General features: G+C 43.3%; 1 protein-coding gene across 1 annotated transcript in view; it reads right to left on the bottom strand.

Annotated features, from left to right (window-relative positions):
- Positions 1–25000, bottom strand: part of LOC306934939 (ephrin type-A receptor 6-like) — a gene marked incomplete at its 5' end in the record, with an annotated part of 395442 nt that overhangs the window by 264236 nt on the left and 106206 nt on the right. The window contains one exon of the mRNA XM_079517761.1: positions 11243–11307. Coding sequence (XP_079373887.1) covers positions 11243–11307 — 65 coding nt within the window. The remainder of the gene's footprint in view (positions 1–11242; positions 11308–25000) is intronic.

Below are 25000 nucleotides of genomic sequence, written 5' to 3'. Positions count from 1 at the left end.
ACAATAAGCTCTTTGGTGAGGAGCGCGCATGCGTGCGCGCACACACACACACACACACACACACACACACACACACACACACACACACACACACACACACACACACACACACACACAGTATATTTATTAAATTACATAAAAATGTCTTGAAGGGATTAAAACGGACTAATGTTTGCCTTTTGTCTCCTCGCCCCGCCGATATAATAGCATTGCGACGCAGAAAGGTGTGTGTGTGTGTGTGTGTGTGTGTGTGTGTGTGTGTGTGTGTGTGTGTGTGTGTGTGTGTGTGTACATGTGTCCTTCATAAAGAGGCACCAATTCAATTTACATCTATTGTAAGAGAGCCCCGGGAGACAATACGCATTTATATGAGGTGACTAAGTAGTAAGTACGTTTACTCAAGTACACTGTATTTAAGGATAATTCCAGATTCCAGATCTAATATCCAATAATGCCACCATAGTACAGGTGAAAATTACATAATACCTCCATGCAGAGTGCACTGCAGCTCCGACCGTGCACACTGGTGCATTGGTTTTTTTTATGTTTTGGCTCGATTTTAATTTTCTACACACCTGTGTTTCAGAATGACTAAATAGGTTGCACAGTGTTTTGTCCCAAAGGGGCTTCTGTAAGAAGGTGAATGAGCCTAACCTGACTCCGCCAGATGGGGCAGCAGGACCCAGCACGAATGCTCTGAGCTACGTTGGGTTCTACATGGATTTGATTTATTTTTATTTATTTGTTTTCCTCTACCACTGGTTGTTGGATATAAGAACATATCAGATTACACTAAGAAAAGTGCAGGCCCGGAATTATGAAATCTATATTAATGAAATCTGTCATACTTCATACTTACTCCACTAAATCCCAGTGGCAAATTGTGTACTTTTTTTTTAACTCCGCTACAATTATGTGACAGCTTTTGATAGTTGCTTTTCAGATTTAGATTAGTATTAATATATGGCATGTGCATTTGAACACATACATGTCCATATACATGTCCATGTAAGCGAGACCACATCAGCCCTGTACTAGCCTCCCTCCACTGGCTTCCTGTGCGATACAGGATTGACTTCAAAGTATTGCTCTTTGTCTTTAAGTGTCTAAATGGTTTGGCACCCAATTATTTATCTGAACTGCTGAAACCCTATGCTCCGACACGGACGCTTAGGTCCTCTGACCAGCTTCTCCTGGTGGTGCCTAAAACCAGGCTGAAGCTCAGAGGGAACCGAGCTTTTGCAGTGGCAGCTCCCAAGCTCTGGAATGAGCTGCCTCTGCACATAAGACAAGCCCCCACCCTCCAGGTGTTTAAATCATGCCTCATTTCCAAGCACAGTATGAGATGTTTTGATGTTTAATGTGACACTGTGCTTGTTTTTTGTGGTTTTTCTATGAAGTTGTGTTTTTTAATTGTTTTACTGTAAAGCACTTTGGTACAATGTTTTTAAATGTGCTATATAATTAAAGGTGGTATGGTATGGTATGGTATATATGTGCATTTGACATTTGGAGGTGGGATTTTGCGTCATCTTGGGTTGACCAGCGAGTGCAGAATCGCCACCGCGTTTGAGTAAGGATGCGCTGTGATTGGCCAGTGCATTTGTGCAAGGACGTGCTGTGATTTGCATTTGAGTGGCAGTCAGAGCAAACGCTCTGGCCAGAACATAATTTACTATTCTGTGCCTATCGGGTTGCAACTCAAGCGGGGTTGTCTAAGCGAACTTCTCAAAATTTGACAAGCCGGTGCAGATGGTGTCTCTCATGGCTCAAGCACTTTGTCGCGGTCTCAAACTGTACTTTATCCCCTACTAGTAGGAGGGGGCGTGACCATTTGACTCAAATGCGAAGACGATTTCGCACTCGCGGTTGACCACGGTAGATCATCCTGGTTACTCAACAGGTTACAGTGAGCTTCATTTGTTCCACATTCAGACATAATTGTATACATTTTGTACAGACTTATAGCATGTTACGTAGACAGCAGAATTGAATTTTATGTAGTCATAGCACTTTATAGTATATATGTATAGTATAGTATGTATAGTTTATATGTATAGTTTCATTATATAGATATTCCACGGTTTCGTTCTTAGCTTAGGCATGTTCATGATAACTACTTTTTTATGTATGTGATGTATTGCCATGCTTTTTGTTCTTGCTTAATGTAAATCACTCTGGATTAAGAGCGTCTGCTAAATGCCTGAATTGTAAATTGTAATAATGGTCAAGTGGGAACTGCATGGTTGATGTTGAGCTCCAAAGTCATTTATTTGAGACCGATTACTTTCGGTTATTCGAAGATCAGCTGATCTATAGTTTGTTGCCAATATTCTTGAGGGACGCAATCCCTTCCTATGTCCAGCTTTGAGGGTTTGTGTAAACCATGCACCACACACCACCTATGACTAGTTTTGAGTGTGCGTAAACACAAACATTGAAGACAAAAGTGAGGACGCCAATTGTGATTGGCCGGAAAGAGATAAGAGCGCCCCTCACTTCACACGGGTGTGTTTTTTTATTTTTACTGAGGTGAAATCTTCTGTATAGTGGTAATGCTACAAAAGTATGAAATATGTGTAGCCTACTTGTGCCACCACTGCAGTCTAGCATCTCTCTCTCTCTCTCTCGTGAACGTTTGTGAAATTCTTGCAGATGGCATTATGTTTACATATCTCATCAGTTTCTTCCATCTTCCAACCTACTGATTCTTGACACGCCCAAATATATCGTTCACAAGATGAACCACCCAATTGTGTGGTTCCCGTTCCGAACAAACTGTTATGATACATAACTTTACTACTTATACTTCTGCTACCACTGCAGTCTCTAGCATGCCCCTCTCTCTCTCTCTCTCTCTCTCTCTCTCTCTCTCTCTCTCTTGTTCACTCTTGCGGTATACATTATAGACGCTGCCAGGTTCTCGGCTATAATCACTGGCGGACAGAAACCTCTCATCTGCAAAATTATAACTATTAGTTTCTTCGTACATTAACGCCCTGCTTGATCATACAGTACAACTTCACACAAAGGTATCATTAGTAGCAGAACGGCAAGCTCGAAGCGCGGCGCGAAGTGACGCGCTTTAAGCTAGTCGATCTTACGGCTGTCACGATTACAAATTTAAGTTTTCGATTAATTGTCACACAAATAATTGTCATTAATGATTTAATTATGTATTTATTTAGCATTGAACATTGAACAACAGGCAGATATGACAAATAACTTAAATATACAAAGAAAATGATCAATACATTTAATACAAAAATAATCTTTCCAAAAAATTACAAAATAACGGAAATAATTGATCTGCTATTTCTGCAATTTTCTAAAAATGTATGTATGTATGTATGTATGTATGTACAGTATGTATGTATGTATGTATGTATGTATGTATGTATGTATGTATGTATGATCTCAAATCATGATTATATGTAATAATTGTGACAGGCCTAGTTGGTCTGCTATTGAAAAGTGACAGCTTTAGACATATGAGGTTTCCAGAGAAATAAATAGAGAAATAAAGAAAAATACATATATAAATAAACGACAGCCAGGACGGTTTACAGACACTTTGCTGTCTACAACAGAGTTTGTGGTGGCCATTTTTTATGAAGCAGAAAGAGACATTTCTGTAGATTTCTGGAGCGCTACAAAAAATACAGCGGCTCACGAAACGCCTGCCCCGTTACATTTTTATAATTTTTTTACTGGTTCCTCATCCGTCGATCTTTGAGTAGCAAAGGCGTCCTGTCCTTCAACCACTTAATGGTAACCGCTAAAAATAGGATTATGGATTAATGAGCGTCAACAAGCATCAGCTGGACACAGACACCTCCCCTCTGCAGTGCTCAAAAATGAAAGTCAAATTTATCTCCAAAAGCCCTTGGATATGATGGAATATGATTAAGGATTACTGTGATAATGGGAAGCTCACATTTCATATCACATGCACCATACCTGTAACTTACACTAGATGCCCCTTTTCTTTTCTTTTTTTGGGTCCTTAACAATTAATCAGTAATTAATCGGTAAGGCCTAATGATTAACAATTAATAACTTTTCTCCAAATGGTCAGCCCTGCTTACTTCATCTGACCCAAAGACACCCCGAGTACGTCCTTGGGCCTTGGCTAAAATTGTGGGATAAAACATTTAAGAAAACAGAAAACGTCAAAGTACCGTGGTGTTCTCACTTTTCACAGAAAGTAGGTCTAACTTTGTCTCTGTTTCAACCCCCGAAAATGCTGTCTAAACGGAAGGCACATCTGATATTTTGTTTTGTCGTTTTATCTAGAGACCGTCTAAACGGGGCCATAGTTGCCCAGTCAAATGGCATCTTCCCTGTCGCCCAGTGCCTTATCTTTGCAGTAGTAATATATAGACGAGGTTGCTTTGTATAATTCCTGCCGCTAGAGAGATGAGATAAGATGGAATAAATGGGAAAGAGGTGGGAGCCAGTCAGGGAGACAACCATCTTAGATGTGAGCACAGCCGGAGCGGGGAAGAGAATAATGGGGGACAGACAGATCAGGGACAGGGAGGTGGGAGGTGGGAGGTTTGACGGGGAGATTAGCCCCCCTCTCAGAGAAAGACAGAGAAACATTGAATAGTTTCTGTTTTTCTAATTATGAATTATGGAATGTGCAGGTAATTATGTAATGCAACTCGCTACTTCCATATTCTCTCTATTCTTATGTAGGAGGGCCTACAACCTGTGTGCTCCAACCTCCATTCATATGCGTCATCACCCTGTGTTCCACCCCTTTCCTTGGAATACTTTTCAGCACAGCCATTTCAATCCTTTACGCAAAGTCCACCACCATCCACCGATGTCTGTTTATGTCCTCAGCCCCATACCTATAACTACCCGCCCATCGCCTCCTCATCGTCTCCGTTCTATTCTGCTACTAGCATACTACCCAGACATACCATATAGTCAGGGGAAGAATTCACTGTCTTACTCAGTCAGTAGTAGTCAGTCTACTGTTCCATTTGGAGCCCCTTGGTGGTGGTTCCCCCCGGCCCGACGTTTGAGAAACAGCGAGACACATATCCATACAGACCAGGCATATTGCCAGGGTCTGTCGTCACTTCGCCGTGTAAGTGTGACAGACAGCGTACTGTGCTGCCCTGCACGCTTTGGCCTGATAAGTGAGTAGACGTGTCTAATGCACAGTTCAATCACCTCAATCTGAGCCTCAATTTAGAGAAAAAACGCGGCCAGAGATCGCTTAACAGAGTATTTCTACATCTCTGTATTTCAAAAAAAGATTACTTGTCCACCACTGCTAATGCAACACGGGGATACAGGCTCCCAGGTAAGAGAGGAGAGGAGATGTGCTTCACCTTCTCTCTCTCTCCCTCTTTCCCTGAGGCCCTCTCACCTCATTCACCTGAAATATTAATGTGGGCCAATCCAAGGAGAGAGAGAGAGAGAGAGAGAGAGAGAGAGAGAGAGAGAGAGAGAGAGAGAGAGAGAGAGAGAGAGACAGAGCGAGAGAGACAGAGAGAGAGAGACAGAGAGACTGAGAGACAGAGAGAGACAGATGCGATGGAGAGAGGAGATGAGAGGCTGACAGCTTAATCATGGACCATAGACATGCCTCTCTATCTCTTTCTCTCTTCTCCTTGTCTCTCAGCGCTGTGGGCGAGTACCACCGCGACCTACATGATGTAATCACCTGTACACTCCCAACAAGGTCCACAGCGGACAGAGAGAGACAGAGGGAGAGACAGACAGACCAGTCCGCAGCAGCTCCGGCGGGTAGGCGTGTATTGGACTATATATCGCAATATTTTGACCATTTCCTGGTTTAATTTCCCAGACAGCTTTCATTGGACGAACGGATCTGATGGATGGACAATTTTCATAATATTGCTGATGTCTGAGGTGACTGGGTGTTTCAGTACCTTCATGATGTACAGTGACATCATAGAAGGTAGGTGTGTTTCCCTGCCAACACCCCTGTTTGTTTGTTTTCTACAGGCAGGTGTTCTGGTGAATTTCACCCATGTTTAGTGATAGAGAAAAATCCCACAATGGGATTTATTTTTATTTATAAATAATTTTTTTATTTTTACTGGACCCAAGAAAGAAAGATTCACATGGCCCAAGAATGGGTGGACCAAAGGAGAAGTTCCCAGCGTTTTTCCACCGATTTTGCCCCCATATGAGAGCCCCCGCCCCACCCCATGATATTATATCAAGAAGAGTACCTCAAGTTTCCATGTATTGCTGTACTTCAATATATTTTGATGAGAAATATATTTTATGGAATAAAATAAATTGGGTAAAATATACCCATGTTTAGTGATGTTGTGACAAAATGTATGTTCAGCGTTCTAGGGTTAAGACAGAGACAGGGGGAGTAAGACAGAGAGAGATGGACAGCATGGAGCTCATCAGGGACCAAAGCTGTCACAGGAAAATTAAAAGTCTAGTCGACGCTTAGAAACCCTCGAGGGAGGGGGTGGGAGACAGTAGACAGAGAGAGAGAGAGAGAGGGGTGGTGGTGGTCTCACCCATGAGGAATGGATGGAGGGATGGACGGGGGGGTTCCACAGGGGACGTAGCCTTGTCAAGCAGAGGGGCGTGGGGGGGGGGATCTGTCAGACACACACAAGTGGCACTTTGGGCGCTCTGCGCTCCGACGCCTTCACAGCCATGCAGCCAGACCATTTCAATCAGCGCGTCACTCACAGCCCACTGACAGCCTATATAGGACCGACCGGACCACCCCCCCCCCACCCACCACCACATGAAGACTGATGTGATCCCACCATGTCAAAGTTTGTTGTCAAGACTTTGCTTTATGCAGTGGTGGAAAGTAACCAAGTACATTTACTCAAGTGCTGCACAACAGCACAACAATGTGCAAACACAGCATCAACGGGAAGACCGCACGACCGGGCCTCGCCGAACCTGACTCCCAACAACACCAATTTTGCTAAAGTGTAGGCTATTATAGGCTATAGCTATAAGCTCTGTATCAGGTTAATTGCGGGAGGATGCGGGATTCGCGGGGGCGTGCTGGTTTTATCTGTCGTGACTTGTGAGTGACTGTGTAAAAAATCGTCCATCGATCATCTGACAGGCCGGGCCCCCAGGAGGTCCGGGCCGGGGGGAGACCACACCCCCATCCCCCCCGGTAGTTCCGCCCCTGGCTAACATTCCATATGTTGATCTGACCTCATCAACCCTTGTACACTCACGTCATGCTCCTTATATGGCCAGTACAGTATTCATTCCATGTTGATCTGACCCCCCATGCCAAAGCGCCAGCGCTGGCCCTGCAGTCTGCCGTCAACAATTAAGGTGGATGCTTGCACGCGACCTCGCAAGGTCGCTTCTCGCCCTTTTGGACGAGGTCGCTTCTCGCCCTTAGGCGTCCAACTGGTTTATTGAGGTACTGAATTACTTACGCTGCCCGTGTGTGTGTGTGTGTGTGTGTGTGTGTGTGTGTGTGTGTGTGTGTGTGTGTGTGTGTGTGTGTGTGTGTGTGTGTGTGTGTGTGTGTGTGTGTGTGTGTGTGTGTGTGTGTGTGTGTGTGTGTGTGTGTGTGTGTGTGTGTGTGTGTGTGTGTGTGTGTGTGTGTGTGTGTGTGTGTGTGTGTGTGTGTGTGAGAGAGAGAGAGAGATGTAAATGAGCCCACTCCTGATCTCAGCCCCAGACTGTCTGTCTCGCCAGCATGTGCTCGGTCAATGCCATTATTAACATGCAAGACCACGACAAACTTGGTCTCCCAAAGTTTAACTAAGCATACACCTACTGTGTAGACACCAACGTTTGCAAATACTTTTGACTGCGCACATCCCCGGGTATGGCCTAAAAAAAAGATTTAAATCTAGATTCAGACACCTATGCAATCTTATTTTGTGAAGAATCGTGAAGAATCGTGCAGCACTAGTTGGCTGTCCAATTCATTTTAGTTACTCTTATGTTTTTGCTTATGTTTTTTTTTAATAAATATTTTCAGGGCAATTCTTGTAAAGGAAAATCGTGATTCACATTTGAGCAAGAATCATGCAACACTACCTTGTCTCACCTAGACACAGGATCTTACACGAATTTTGACCTGAAGATTAATTCATTTAATTTCATATGTATTTATTTAAGGGAAATTGAGGCTCAATGCATTACAATGGCTGCAGTGCCGCCCAGCGCGGGCGTTCCTCCACCACTCTGTTGTTGTGATCGCCACAAGCGATTACACCCTTTTAAAGCTGATTTTCATGACAGGCAAGGACAAAGTCTGCCGACTTTGTCCTTGTCCAGTGACTCTTCAAAGGTTAGTGTAAACTCGGCAGGGAGATAATAATAATAATAATAAAGCTTTATTTCTATAGCACCTTTCAAAACAACGTTACAAAGTGCTTTACAAAAGGAAACAGCAAAAGTAAACAGCACACAGCAGGAAAAACACAGAAACAATGCAAAGCAAATAATAATACAAGGCAGAGTAAACAATCAATAGAACACGATCAGGAGAAATCAGAATTAAAAGCTAGTCTATAAAAATGAGTTTTAAGTAGAGATTTAAAATGTGGAACTGACTCAGCGAGCCTGATTTCCAGGGGCAGAGCGTTCCATAGGGTGGGGGCCCTAAAGGAAAAGGCCATGCGACCGGTCGAGTTCAGGGGCCCCTTTGGTAGGGCTAGGAGTACTTTATTAGAGGATCTCAGACTGCGGGCTGGTATGTATGGGGGCAGTAGGTCTGAGATATAAGGTGGCGCAAGACCTAGGCTGGCTTTGAATGTGATGAGTAAAATTTTGAAATTGATTCGAAATTCAACTGGCAGCCAGTGCAGAGAAGCTAAAATGGGTGTGATGTGATCATACTTTCTTGAACCGGTTAAGAGACGGGCAGCGGCATTTTGTACTAGTTGGAGACTGTGGGTAGATTTTTTTGAGATCTTGGAACACGATTGTTTAATCACCGCAGGGAAACTGTTAATTTCATTTATGGTTTTGAATGATTATATATATTTTTTTTTACCCTATACTTTTTTTTACATATTCTATAAAAGAAAAGAAAGGAGCAGGAAGACAAATATTATGGATTGTCCATATCTATCACAAAATATTGATGCTCTGCTACCAACCATTACTTCACCATGATTGCATCAATAAAAGGACAACAAGAAAACAAAACAGAGCCTGTCTGCTTGCTCATCCGCTGAGCAAGCAGACAGGCTCTATTGGTTCAATGGTAAAATGTGTCAGTATTCACGGCGGAAGCCGGGTTCAAATCCGGGGTAGAAGAGGAAAGTTACATAGTTTAAGTGCAACTATTTTGAGGCCAGAACCTCTGTACAACCATAACGAATTCTGAGCACTTCTTCCACAATTCACCCTTTGTCGAGTCCCGCCCGTGGTTGTGCCCCTCTTCGCACCCATTGGTTGCTGTTTCGTGGTTGGACAAAAATCCTCTCTCTCCATCCACTACCATTGAAATAACGTGTTTTCCAGTTGCTTCGTATTGATATTCTGTGCACTCAATTCTTATTTTAAACTTGGTGTCAGTAAAAAGGAACATCACAGGTGCAGCATGGTGACTGGGTATATCATGTTTGTTTTTAGTTTTTTCCAAAAATGATGTTATAGCAAATTCAACATAAACAAGGCGGAACCAGGGTGGAACAAGACAGAATGAGCCTGCTGGTTAGTCAGTCAGGGACCAATCAGAAGTCTGACAAAGGGTGAATTGTCTTTATTTCACAATGCCATGTGCGCCCATCCATCCATCTCTCTCACTCCATTGTGTTTTTCTATTTTGAGCTGTGCCTAACCGCTCCAAAGACTGGCCGTGTGTGTATGTATGTCTGTGTGTTTGGGGTACGAACAGCTGCAATACCACTGGGTGACCTAAAGTGGCACTGTTGAGCAGCCTAAAAGGGCCACTCACACTGAGCACTATAACTATAACTTCATGGAGATAAGGTTTCGGCCGACGAGTCTGACAAAAATAAAAAGATTTCACTTTTACATTTTCACATTTAGTCAATTGAATGCTAAATGGTAAGTGGACTGCAGTCATAATGCCTTGCTATATAAGGACAATTCCGACAAGGAGGAGATTCCAGGAATCGAACCCGGAACCTTCAGATCCCAAGACGGCCACTCTACCTCCTGATCCACTGCCGCCCTGCCCTAGAGTCCCTGTTCAACAGCAGACCTACAAGCAGCTCACACTGTGAACTTGACCACTTTACGTTTGACCACTTTAAATAGTCTTTAAATACCTAATAACCGAAAATAGCCTCGCTACAAGCTCACGACGTTCTGTGTTCTGAGCTGAATCAGTCGTGAACTACTGGGAACTTTAATCACATGATGTGTGCAACGAACGGGGTATTATCAAGCTAAACGCTGGCCTTTCAATGAACCCAGTCCCAGTGTCCCACCCAGCGGAGTCCGGTGGCATTTCTTAACGGAGCAGGGATGGAGAGGGGCATAAATGGAGTGAGCCGGAAGGGAAGTGTGGTCCTTAGAGACCTCACCTCATTATCTGTCCCCTTATTTATCTGTGTGTCCCCTCGGGGAGAGAGAGAGAGGGACGAGAGACATGTTAACCGTTATGACCCATTAGGATCAATAGCGTTTGACCTCAGTTGATTGCTCTAAACACATTCACTATAGAGTGTCGCAGTCCCGCCCCCTTGAGAGACCCGGAAAATAAATCGCCGTTCATTTTCCTCATAGACTTTTCAAAAAGTATTTATTTAAAGACGTTTACGCCGCGGACAAAGCCAACTCTTGTCGTGACAAATCATGACAATAAACACAATGTTTTGGGCCAAACAAAGAATTAGAAAGTAGAAAAGAACGGCAGGTTACAACACTTTTTGTTGTTTTTCTTCTTTGTAATTATTTGTTTGGTCAAAAATATTGTGTTTGTTGTCATGATTTGTCACAACTCGAGTTGGGTTTGTACGACGCTTATAAGGTCTACGTTTCAAAAAGTCAATGGGAAAAATGCATTGGGAATTATTTCCTGGGCCTGGCGTCGTCATGAAAGGGGGCGGGACTGCGACGCTCTATAAGACACACATTGTGGGGAGGGGAGGGGCACCCATCCTTCTGCTTCTGACACCCTCCCATCCATCCTTCTGCTTTTGATACACTACGCCCACAGTGTCCCCAGCGGGAATCGAACCCGGGACCTTCCAGCTGTGAAGCGACAGTGTTACCGGTATGGATGGCCCCCACGTATGGATGGTTATGAGTATCTTGAGCTTACCCCGTTCACTGGGTAGGTCCTCCATCCCAGCTCTCCCAGCACGGATGTTGTGTCCAGGAGAACAACTGAAATGAGATAGAGAGAGAGAAAAACAATCATAAATAAATACATAAATACAAGCCGTTATATAGGATGTCTCCACACGCACACACACACACACACACACACACACACACACACACACACACACACACACACACACACACACACACACACACACACACACACACACACACACACACACACACACACACACAGAGTTTTTGGAGCCGCACAATTGAGATATCACTCATAAACAGGTTCATTTAGGCATTTTTATTTGGGGCGGGGGGCTTTACTGTGTGTTAATAGGAATGGCTTTGGCAGATGAATATGTATGAGTTATTATGAAATGTTTTGTGCCATTTCTTTCCGCGACTACAATTTGAGGCCCACACTGATGGATTGCAGTCAGATTGCTGTCAACAGTCCATTGCCTCTTTTCTCCTTCCGTCCTCGCTCTCTCTCTCTCATGCTCGGCAGTGGAGGGGGGGGGGGGGGGGATGGGGAGGACACGGAATACACTATTTTGTCGGCCTCGGGTGGAAAACGTGTATGTCCAAAACGGTAACTTTTCAGGAAATGGAAGAAAAAAAGAACCTGTGTTCCAATTGGATCCAGCGGTGGAAACATACTCACATTTTGTGTTTACAAATATTCTGTTACAAGGTTACAAGTAACAGCACGACATTCTAAGAAATAAGTCTCAATGGTATCTCAAAACAGCCTATAAAAAAGAAATTGTATCGGCCTAAACAGAAGGAATGTGCTCCAATATTGTTCTGCTGGTGAAATAGAGTATACATTTTAGTTTCTTCGTATCAAAATGTGCTTAAAGTACCAAAAGTAAACGTACGTGATGTGACACATTGTGACTGTGAGCTTGTAGATCAGCTATTTTCAAATGGCCGAAATGTATATAATGTAGGGCTGAAGTCGCGATTTAGATAGCGAGTTATGAACGTTTTAAGATTTTCGTTTTCGTCCGCTAAACAGGCAGGGAACATTTTCGATGACGTGTCACTGTTGTGCAACACCGAGGATTGGGCAACAAGCGCTCCTAGGCTGTGGAGCGATGCGATCGGTTTTGATATCATTAATCTCCGTCCCATTTATCAATCTCCGTCTGGGGCACTTGACCATGAACTTGAACTTGACGGTGATCTCCGTCTGGGGCCTCTAAACTGTTAATTTATGTTTTGTTTGTTTAAGTTATCAACTATTTCACGTGAAGTAAAAGTACAAAGTTAAGTATTGAAAACTCAAGTAAAAAAAAAACGCACAGTACTAGAGTAAATGTACTTAGTGACTTTACACCACTCAATGGATCCAATGAATGTAGTTATCATTTAGTCACAAGCTCTTCACCATTCAATATTTATAAAACCTACTCTTAACCACTTTCACTTATAAGAAATGTGTTTAAAAAATAACAAAAAATATCATCTCTACAAGCTCACAATGTGTCGCATCAGATCGTCTATTTTTGATACTTTTGTTGGACACTAGAGCATGACGACGTACGTAGGACACCCACATTACAAAAGCCATACAAAGTTGAAAAACGGAGATACAAGGTTTCTTGACCGATACGGAGGTATTTCAATTTCAAACACAGACTGGCACATGCGCGCGTACACACACACACACACACACACACACACACACACACACACACACACACACACACACACACACACACACACACACACACACACACACACACACACACACACACACACACACACACACACACACACACACACTTCCTCTGGCCATGAGTGTGACTGCAGCAAGAGATGAGACGACGGAAGGCTCACAGATACATATTAATTCTGTTTTATGAAAGAACATCTGCCTGGGTTAGGGAGGGAAGAGCTCGCCAGGCTTGAAGAAGAACAGAAGATGGAAACCATCCATGGACAATGTTATGGCGGGGGAATAGATTAAGAGAACGGTATATGCATGGGAAGAGAAGAGACGAGAGGAGCCACATATACTAGTCAATTATTTCTTCTATTTTTTTCTCTCCTGGTATCGGCAATTACACAGCCCATGTGTCCCAATTTTATTCGTTTTTTTCTTTGCCATTTGCAATCTGCCGTCCATGTTTTGGGGTATGTTATTAGGTGGGAATTGTAAGAAAGTGTCCAAGTTTGGACAAGGAGAAGAGAAGAAAAGAGAAGAGAAGAGAAGAGAAGAGAAGAGAAGAGAAGAGAAGAGAAGAGAAGAGAAGAGAAGAGAAGAGAAGAGAAGAGAAGCTTTTAATTGGATCGTTACAGCAGGAATTAACAGCATGTAGACAGCTGTACTGCACTACAGAAGAAAGCACTGTCTGTCAGTTATGTTGTGTTCTAATAATGTAAACCAAATCATGCAGTGGTGTAATTGTGGCGATGCTGTGTGGTGTTAACAGTAGATTATATGACAGAGAAAACATCCGGCCGGTACCAATGTCAACTCAATCACATTGGTACCGGGGGGGGGGGGGGGGGGGGTAGGGGGATTACAAAACAAATAAGGTTTTCCGCAGCCCCCCCGCACACGCCCCCCCAAAAAAGGAACATAACACCGACATCCTTGACATCTCTCTTCCTTCCCGTCTCAAGGACGGCACATTTAATAATTCAGAAGCACGTCGCCCCGGCGTCTCTCTGTCAGCGGCTAAATGATTTACAGTGTGTGTGTGTGTGTGTGTGTGTGTGTGTGTTGGGGGGGGGGTATGGCTTTAGTGGATTTTGCTGTCAGCATGATGCCTGTGTGCGTCTAACCAAAGCAAACGCCAAATCAGGGAGGAAATAAATGCTTCATTTACATAAGGCTTGTCATAGCGTTGTGCAGAATGGGCACAGAGCGAGACACATTTCTCGAAAAGTCCCCCTATTATGTATACGATACCGGTCACCTTGCCAAATACAATTACATTTCCACTATCGAAACGCCGTCGATACGCCGTCTGCGTCAATCGTGCCGTCCGCACGGCACGGCGGCCTATCAATTAGTGGGATTTTGCTGCTGCTAGATGTGTCAGTTTGTCAAGTAAATAATAAGCAAGGTACAGTTCAAATGTCACCAAAAGAAAAACTTAAATAGCATGAAAAGCATATGGCTGCTGTCGGGAAGAAACCTCCTACAGACAGTATATGTCTTTTTTTTATTCATGTTTTCGTAAATTAACGCCCTACTTGATCGTACTACAGTGTCACACAAAATTAGCAGATCTGCAAGCTCGTAACGAATTTTGAGCTTGTAGATCTGCTACTTTTGTTATTTATGCGTTTGCCTTTATTCCTGAAAAGTAACAGTTTTGGACATAATTAAAGAGTAAAGTGCTTTGAGTAAGCACGTAGTGCATAGGAAGGTGCTATAAAAATGCAATCCATTATAATGATGAGTTTTCCACCCAAGAGCTCTACAGTGTTGTTAGCTAAGCTGTCACCAGTGGTGGACAGTAACTAACACTACTTAACACTTATGTAGCCAGCTATTAATGAATTCATTATTGTAGACCTCTACCGTGCCTTCCTTCTGAGTGGATTTGCTTGAGGCAAATAAATTACCCCAGGTCTGTGAACCGAAACTTATGCCACCAACATTAAATCTATCGGATCGCATATCTAAGTAATCAGAAACATACAGTAACACCTTGCAACCTTTGATTTTCGAGTCATGGCTTCATTGGCTTGTATATACATCGTGCAAGCATTCCAGAACTAGCCAGAAGTAGCTTTAAAGGGCCGGAGCCTACATTAATCAATATAAAACGCCTTAAGACGTCGTAGACGTCCTAGGCCTCCTACTGTTTGTCCAGCTTTGAGGGTTTGTGTAAACACAAACATTGAAGACAAAAGTGAAGACGCAAATTGTGATTGGCCAGAATCAGATGGTGTATGATGACGTATGATGATAAGAGTGCCCGTCACTTCACAGGGGTGTGGTTTTATTGATAAGACGTCTGTAGGCGTCTTTAGCATCATACGTGTTAAAAAGAAGCTGCATTCGTATCTTCTCTTCGACTTGGACTCGACCCCCTTCCACACTCGGCCTCGCCCCCTCTCTGACTTGGACTCGCTTTAGGTGGACTCGACTACAACACTCAACAATATTTCAACTACAAATTTCAACATAAAAGTTGAAATATTGAGATGTACAAGGTGGTTTAGATACGAAGAAAAGCTAGAATACAAATTGGTGGACAAAGTAGTCATCCTTGGGTGGAGGCTGAAACTGAATTTAATTCAATATAATCCACTTTATTTATAGGGCACTGTTATTAAACCTCAGAGTTGAACCAAAGTGCTTCATTATGGAATTGCATCTTATATAATACGTGACGTTCTGACAACAACCAACATGAATGTCAACTGCAGTGCAGAGAGTCTCGTTAAAGCTTGCAACCCATGGAAGCCAGCGCCTAATGAGAGTGTCTCTTTCTTGGTGGAAAGTGCACGTACTCAAGTACTTAATTACAATGTCGTGGTATTATTAAAAGCAGCACTATGTAACTTTCCTCTTCTACCCGGATTTGAACCAGGTTTCCTGTGCAAGTCCTTTTTTTTTTTTTGCCATTGAACTATAGAGCCTGCCTGCTTTCTCGGGGGGGATAAAATTGAATATTGACCTTCAGGAAAGAATGTGTGTCAGATCAGATCCCTGTGTCTAGGTGACCTTTGAGAAGATCTAAACGTCTCAATAGAAGAGCAGGGAGACAAGATATAACCACCGCAATTGTAAGGTACTAGAAACGCCACTTGTCCGTGTTGTTGTTTCTCCGTGAATATTGTGTTATGTGTCCGAGTGACACACACACCACGCACGCATGCACGCACGTTCGTATTGTATATTTTAATGCCACTTTTACTCAAGTACACTTTTACTTGTGTACATATTGAATACCTGACTTACGTAATTAAACCTGCGTACAATAGCACTGTACAATAGTTTTTCATCGACCTCACAAAGCACTCTGGTAAACTTGACATTTAAATCGGCATCGCGGTCGGCTAGAGCGCAACGGCGTTGCTCTCGCGGCTCACTGCCCACCTGAGAACGCACAGGGAGTGCAGCGAGAGTGCCCCCCCCCCCCCGTATGCACGGATTAACTGACTCGGCACACCTACAGCGCCAGTGGTGGGAAAAGTACTCAAGTAAAAGGTAGCAATACTGCAACTTGTACTCTGTTACAAGTAAGTAAATTGTATATAGCATAGAGCATTTCACAGACATCAGACTCACAAAGTGATTCACAACAATAAAAACAAAACCTATCAACAACAATAACAATAACAAATATAGCTGCAAGCAGCGATAAGGCGGAACCAATAAAGAAGGCAATAAGCAATAAGAACAATACGCACAATAAGCCATAGAATAAGCCATAGAAATGGAAGACTGAACTTGAGAAAAAGAAGACTGTAATTGTGACAGGGTCGGTTTAAATTGTGGGGGGCAGGGTTCTTGAAGACTGATACGCTGAGTTGGCAGTGCCCGGATTTGAACCCATGACCTTGTGGTCCAAAGGTGAGAGCTCTACCTACTGAGCCATCTGGACACAATCAGTTGTGTCATTGCTAACAGTAAAATCATTCAGCGTTTTTGATGACAATTGTGTGTGTCCTTGTTTTGGGCATGTCACTATGCATTACTAGTGTGTTCGCTGTTCATGTTTTCATGTACAAACTTCTTTTCAACTGGGATTTCAGATAATGGACCATAGATTGTGTGTAGAAAGTTTCACGCAAATTGCTCAGGCAGAAAACAAGGTATAAGTGTTTTTTAAACTGCTCAAAGTGGCGGAAAATCTGAGGGCGGAGCTTACTGATTTTATGAGCCAATTTTCATTGGCTCATAAAAAAAATCACTTTAAAGAAATGTACCACGATTTTTTTGTCCGTATAGGTCCAAAGTTCACGTGTAGAAGTTTTTGTGCCTTTTGATCAAAGATCCTGGGGACGAGATAGATTTGAACTGTTTTTCATATAATTCAAAATGGCGGGTGTTCTAAGGTCAGAGGTCAAAAGTCAGAGCACGAAAGTTGTTCGGCATGAGGAGACGCATATGTGTATCAAAGTTTCATTGCCAACGGTCAAACTGTTCATGAGCTATGCACGTTCAAAGTTAGCATTTTCAATTGAGTGCTATAGCGCCACCATTTGGTCAATCGTCGTGGGCCTTTGCCATATTGCCACGTTTCGCGAAAACCGACTGCACGGTTCAGCCAGAACTGCTATTTTTGGCCCTTAATTATGATAAAGCATAGAATAGAGAACAGAAGAAACGGGCACAGCACTGGTAAAAAGGCACTGGTGAAAATCAAGAAATCAATACAGGACTATGTTACAAAAAGGCCTGTCTAAAAAGGTGGGTCTTTAAAAGTGTTTTAAAAAGGTCCACAGAGGCCACATATTTCAGGTGGTAGGGGAGGTCGTTCCATAGCCCGGGGGCGAAACTATAGCAAAGGCTTGATCACTTTTAGTTTTTAGTTTAGTCGTGGGAAGAACAACCAGCGAGGCTTGGGATGAGCATCTCGGAGAAGCTCTGGGATATGGGTGGATCAGGTCACAAAGATATGGGGGTTCCTGGCCATGGAGGGTTCTGTGTGTGATGACGTGGATTTTAATATGAATTCTGTAATTTACTGGGAGCCAATGCAAGGAAAACAAGATGGATGTGATGCGACAGGATCTCCTGGACCTGGTCAGCAATCTGGCAGCAGCATTCTGGACCAGTTGCAGGCGGTCTTATGATGATTTTGAGAGACAGGTGAAAAGGGAATTCCAATAATCCAGACGTGAAGACACAAAGGCATGGATGATCATTTCTAGCTCCCCGCTAACAACTGTCTCTGCATGTTCTGGCCAGCGGAGAGAAACAGTTGGACAGTTGGACAGGTGAAAACAACAGGAGAGAAATCCTTCTCACCTTCTTTACTATACTGATGCCCAGGAGGGAGAGTTGGCCAAAGATGGACCGTGGATCTTATTCGATCGGCGTTTGGTAGAAGTAGAAGTCCCGTATTTAAAATGTACTCAAGTAAAAGTACAAAAGTATCGGCATCAAAATGTAGCCTACTAAAAGCAAAAATTGCACAATGAGCTTGTAGATCGGCTATTTTCAAATGGCCGAAAAAATAATAATCAAAATCTACAAAGTAACTAGCAACTAAAGTTTTCAAATACATGTAGTGGTAGTAGTACAATATTTGGATCTGAGATGTAGTGGAGTAAGTATTGGCATTTGGAAATACTGTACTAAAGTACAAATACCTCTAAATTGTATTTCACTACAGTACTTAAGTAAATGCACGTAGTTACTTTCCACCACTGTAAACAGCACAGTTCCTCAATCACTGTGGTGGGGAAAGTACTCAAATCTTTTACTTAAGTCAAAGTATCAATCCCACAATAATACTCTTTTAATAGTAAAAGTCCCAAATTCAAAATGTAGTCAACTTGAGTAAAAGTGAAAATGTATATTGGTATCAAAATGTACGTTACCAATCCAATAGTATCCAATAGTACTCATTATGCAGAATGTCCCATTTTGCGCAAGTTTTCAAATGTATGAATTGTAAATATTTTGAAAATAGCAAATCTGCATTTGTTTACCGTTGAGAAAACAACGTTGCACACTAAGCTAATACCAGTAAGACACCTGAGGGTGATGCACGCATCCGCCTCGTTGACGGCAGACTGCTGGGCGAGCGCTGGCGCTTTGGCATGGGGGGGGTCAGATCAACATGGAATGAATTCTGTACTGGCCGTACAGTATAAGGAGCATGTATTGAGTGTACAGGGTTTGATGAGGTCAGATCAACATAAGGAATGTCAGAACAGGTCAGCTCCATACACTATATGGAGATCTAAGGGTGGTAGCGGGGACATTCTATTGAGTGTACAGGGTTTGATGAGGGCCCCCAGGTAGGGCCGGGCCTTCATTTTCGGACCTGTTGAGAACTCTAGTTTTCATCGGCTGCCAGGCACGGCTGCTCTAGACTTTGAATGGACAGGTATCAGTCAAAAGGGAGATATCGAAGAGGAAGGATGGATGGGGAAGAATCAAAATATGGAATGTCAGAACAGGTTCTGACATAATTTTATATCCATATATGGAGATCTAAGGGTTTGAGGTTTGAGGTCAGATGTAGAGTTGCTGGCCAATATTGATGCCATCAGGGATCTCCATATGGGCTTAACTGCGACAGCAGGTCACATTTACTATGACATCAGGGTCTCCACACTTCCTTCCGTGATGATGTCACATGGTGTCACGAGACGTGGGCACCATATATGGTGCCTGACACACACTGGTGCGCGACACACTGAAAGGAAATGCGCAATTCCATAGTTAACTGCAAAGTAATTTAGGGACCTTCCCCACAGTTTGGGAACCACAGTACTGTATATAGTTGACAGGATGAACACTGGTACTGGACCCAGACAGTATGAGTTTACGCTGTATGTAGGAAAGAGAAGTCAGTCATGCGAGCGTTGAAGGCCGCTATCATCGCAGGGTTTATGAATCCTGGGTGATATTATCAGTGGACTATGGAGAGGCTGCATGTGCAATAGAACAGGATGCGTTTCACTCAGCCTTTGCACAGTGCATGGCATCGCAGGAATGCAATCTATATAAAAATCTATACCCAACAAAACTGAAGTCAGCAGGTGGAATTGAAGAGGGCGGAAAGACTGGAATCCTAAGTCACAGAGGAAGGAGAGAGAGAGAGAGCGCTAGAATCAAAGAACTCTGTCAGTACTTTTTTCCCCCGATCTCCACCTCTTCTTCCACATGTTGGCTAATATAAGAATATACTGTAGATGCTGTGGATTCAAGTGGTTAACAAAGGTGGCAAATTAAGAGTTTTGGGCACATTTTTGATTATCAGGATAATATCGTTAAACACAATTATTTTGGCCACAACCATGGTGTCATGAAAGTGCATATCGTCCGTCCGTCATCCAACCATCCATCTTTTCTTTTCCTGTCTTTCCATTACAAATCACAGCCATTACTACTATCTAACTGCTATTATTGCTACTCAAGGGGCGAACATTACCCCAGGCTTTAACCGGAGTTAGCTCACGGATGGGGGAGACGAGGGGGGAACCATTTTACTGACGGACTTCCAGTTTATATCCTAGACACGGAGACACTGGTAGACTAGACAGTAGTATAGTGCCATCTCAAACTGAATCAATAATATAAAAATCAAAAGACAGAGATCTCTGTCCTTGGCAGTCGGTGTGTTGAATTCTCTCTCTCTCTCTCTCTCTCTCTGCAGTGCCAGCATGTTATAATGGTCACATCGGGCAGCAGTGTGCTGGTCAAGTGGCGGGGCTAATTAGCTCACGTTGGCACTGTCACTCAACACAACATAAACATGGCTGTGCACAGGTGAGGAACGAATGATATTCCTACATAATGCCTTCACATGCTGTGATGCTGCTGTTGTTTGCTTCGTGCGTGCGTGCGTGCGTGCGTGCGTGCGTGCGTGCGTGTGTGCGTGCGTGAGAACAGTGTGATACAGCAGTGCTTCTCAACATGTGGGTCGGGATGTCTGCATGATTTTAATAAAATGTTGATGTCCCCACAAGTATAGCAATACGAACGTCTGTGTGTCTCTGTATCTCCCTCATCTCCCATCCCGCTTTCTCACTTATATCTCTCTCTCTCTCTCCCATGCTGCTTTCCCCCTCTCCGTCTGGTAGTAGTGGAGCTAGGGGACCCTATGGGCCCCAGTGGGACAGCGAGCAAGAGAGAGAGAGAGAGAGAGAGAGAGAGAGAGAGAGAGAGAGAGAGAGAGAGAGAGAGAGAGAGAAAGACAGAGATATAAATAGAACACTAGCCGGGGTAGCATAATAAATAGGGAGCTCTCTAAAGCAGAACCATGACAACTCACTGTCCGACCCCGCAGCCCCCGGGCGGCTGCCAGGCCACACAAACTACCTCCCCCCAAAAAATAACCATGGTTCACGCACGCTACGCTCTCTAACATTCTCTGCAAGAGGAACAACTTCCGCAGCGCTGTTCGCAAAAAAGGTGGTGAAAGGTGGTGGCGTTACCTTTATGCTCAAACTAAAACATTTAATTAGCATTTTCCAAAAGGAGCACAGACAGGCCTATGGATTACTGATTACTGATGAGAAGGAAAACTATACGCAATGTCTAATTACTTTCACTGCTACTAGTATCGATGCCTTCTTGTAAAATATTTAATGTCTGTATATGGTTTGATGAATTGAATATGTACTTTTAGCATTATTGTACAACTGCACCACATGTGTACTCTTTACAAACTGTTAATAAAGTATTCAATTCAATCAACGAAACAAAAATAAAACCAAAATTAGCATTTCTCAACAGTACGAAGCAGAAAGCACAATTGTATCAGTTATATACTATGGCGATATATCTACACGCATTAAGCTCCGTTGTCACAAGCCACTCGACACAACAAATTGCCTAACTATCTTAACAGCCTATTGCATCCTAAAATTGGAAAGCATCACACCCTTCTCAACACTACCTTGTTATAGAAATGCTAATTAACTGGGTAAGACAGCTTTTCATTACTATGCACCTCACTTGTGGAACTGTCTACAATATTCTTTATTCAAAAGACTATGACTAAATCACAATTTGCTCAACACAAAGCAACACATATATAACCACTGGGGATGGAACATTAGCTAAAGATTAGCCACTTCTTAAGCACTTCTTAAAGGAGCATTCAGTGATTTGGGTGATTTGGAAAAAACCCTGGTCCGCCCTGGTAATAAGATGTGCACATGCACACGCTCTACAGTGGGAGAAGTACGACAGACCAACAGCACGGACGTGCACCAAGGCCTGCCCCACTCGATCATGATTGGAGGAAGGCCCCTCTCATCCTGATTGGATGAAAGCTTTGCCACCCAAAGCCCAAACCGAAATAGGGTTTTTTGACTCCAGGGGCTCACTGGGGACAGGGAGGAACTCCTTATATGGTCAGCACACTTTATAGTAGGGAGGATTATCCAAAAAATAAGAAAAGATAAGTGATATTTGAATTAAGTGAAATCACTGAATATACCTTTAAGCGTCACAACACATCGCAATGCAGCAAATTGTGAGCTTGTAGATTGGTTATTTTTGGTGTAGATAGAAAGAAGCAGTCCAAGTACAGAGCCACTGAGCCAGCCCAGGTCCACTTCACTAAGTCTAGGACATGTCAGAGTAAAAGAGGATGTTTGGTGTCCCACCGTTTGGTGGCAAGAGGATTCTATCGTTTAAAAAGAGAGTTCAAGTTTGAATTATATCCAATGCTCAATTGCTCATTGAGTCATTGGTATTAATAATGCAGCATAATGCACCCTGGATTTTGTATATTGATTAGACCATGCCTTCCTGCTAGTTTAGTTTTCTCCATTCTCTCTTATCATACTCAAAATGTTCCTGTTATAACTGCAATGTTGACAAAAAAAAAGAAAAATCCACCCTCTTTTTTTATACCTGTAATCCTGTGATAAGACGATAAAAAGTCGAGTCTGATCCTGACTCTTGTTTCTATAGAAAAAAACAAGCCGAAACCAAAACAACAAGCACGACGGTGTTTGACAAATGAACCGAGAGTTGGAGAGAATTGATTTGGGAGAGAGAGAGAGATAGAGAGAGAGGGAGAGAGAGAGAGCGAGAGAGAGAGAGAGAGAGAGAGAGAGAGAGGCAGATAGTAGTGAGAGAGACCAGCACACTGTCATTTTATCCGTGTAAACAAGCTATCGCAGCAGAGCAGCGGAGGGCCTGATCGGCGCCGCCGGTGGGGAGGGGGAGAGAGAGAGAGAGAGAGAGAGAGAGAGAGAGAGAGAGAGAGAGAGAGAGAGAGAGAGAGAGAGAGAGAGAGAGAGAGAGAGAGAGAGAGCTGTGAAATTGAAGGCTATCCATAGCGGAGGCAATCTGACAGGCACACCGTCCATCCGCCCGCCCGCCGCACGCGGACATGTTTCCTCTCACCAGATGATGAGAGAACAACAGCCCTGATACATCAGAACAAATGGAACACGGTGCAGAAAATACCGTTAGCACGCAGTCGGGTGGAAAAAACCTTGTGGCGGTGGAGAGAAATCGAGTACAAGTACTAGTACAAGACCTGCAGGCCAAAATCAGTAGTTTCTCATACTTTCAAGATTCTTCAAAAATGTTCAAAAGTAGCAGATATACAATTCAGATCTGGTATTTTCAAATAGTCAAACGTAAAAATGTAAAATCACACTGATGCTTCCCGGTTATAATGGGTTAAGTACAATTTGGATGTTCGTTTGCTTTACTGGAGCATTTCCAATTTTAAATATTTTTACTATAGATTCAGTTCAGTTCAGTTTTGTTTAATTTTCAGAATGTTGGACATACAGGCAACATCACTTTGATTTTCCATACATACTAGCCATACTTTTTTTTCCTTTTTTTTTCTCCGAGTGTCCGCGTCCTGTCCAAATCCGAACAAGGGCTAGGGAGAAGCCATAGGCAGATCAACATGGAATGACTGGCCATATAAAGAGCATACATGTCTTGAGTGTACAGGGCTTGATGAGGCCAGATCAACATGGACATGGTCAGCTCCATACAGTATATGGAGATCTAAGAGTGGTAGCGGAGACATTCTCTTGAGTGTACTTCAGGCCCAGGTAGGGCCGGGCCTGTATTTTCGGGCCTGTTGAGAACTCTTATTTTTCGCCGGCTTCCGGGTGCAGCTGCACAAATAACTTTGGGGCAGGCCCGTCTAGAGTTTGAATGGACATGTATAAGTCCAAAGGGAGACATCGAAGATGAAGGATGGATGGGGAAGGATCAACATATGGAATGTGTTGCTGGCCAATATTGATGGCATCAGGGATCTCCATATTGGCTTAACTGCGACAGCAGGTTGCATTTACCATGACATCAAGGATATCCATCCCTGATGATGTCACGTGATGTCACGATGACCTGGGCACCATATATGGGGGGTGATGTCACGATGACCTGGGCACTATGGTGGCTGATGTCACAATGACCTGGGCACCATATATGGTGGCTGATGTCACGTGATGTCACAATGGCTTGCCTGGTGTGACACACTGACGGGAAATGCAAGTTTCCATAGTAAATGCGACCTGGGGTCGCAACAAGAGTGAAAGAGTGAAAATAGCAGATCTACAAGCTCACTGAGCTTCAAGTTTGGCTATTTTCAGCATTTCTTGTTGCAGCGACAATATGACATTGGAAAATTTGAAAATGGCTGCATTTTCAAACATTTGAAGCAACCAAAGGTATGGCTCCCCCATATCTTGCAAGTATGATTGAACCCTACAAACCCTCCCGTGCACTCAGATCAGCCAACGCAGGGAAGCTGGAAGTACCCTCACTAAAAACGCCGGGACAACGCTCCACACGTCCCAAACTCTTCTCCCTTCTGGCCCCAAAACTGTGGAATGCACTTCCCGTTGCAATCAGAACTGCAGCATCACTCCCGATCTTCCGCCGTAGTCTGAAAATCCACCTTTTCAGACTCCATCATGGCCCATAGCACTTACCCTACCCCCTTAGACAGCACTTTTTAGACTTAGATAGCATTTGAAACAGACTTATAGCATGTCATGTAGACAGCACAATAATTGCATTGTATGTAGTCATAGCACTTCATAGTATATATGTACAGCATAGAATAGTATATATGTAGTTTATATGTATAGTGTCATTATA

This window comes from Electrona antarctica, assembly GCF_951216825.1.
Source record: "Electrona antarctica genome assembly, chromosome: 13".
Lineage (NCBI taxonomy): Eukaryota > Metazoa > Chordata > Actinopteri > Myctophiformes > Myctophidae > Electrona > Electrona antarctica.
The sequence above is the reverse complement of the archived record's forward strand: the minus strand, read 5'-3'. Positions and strand labels throughout refer to the sequence as shown.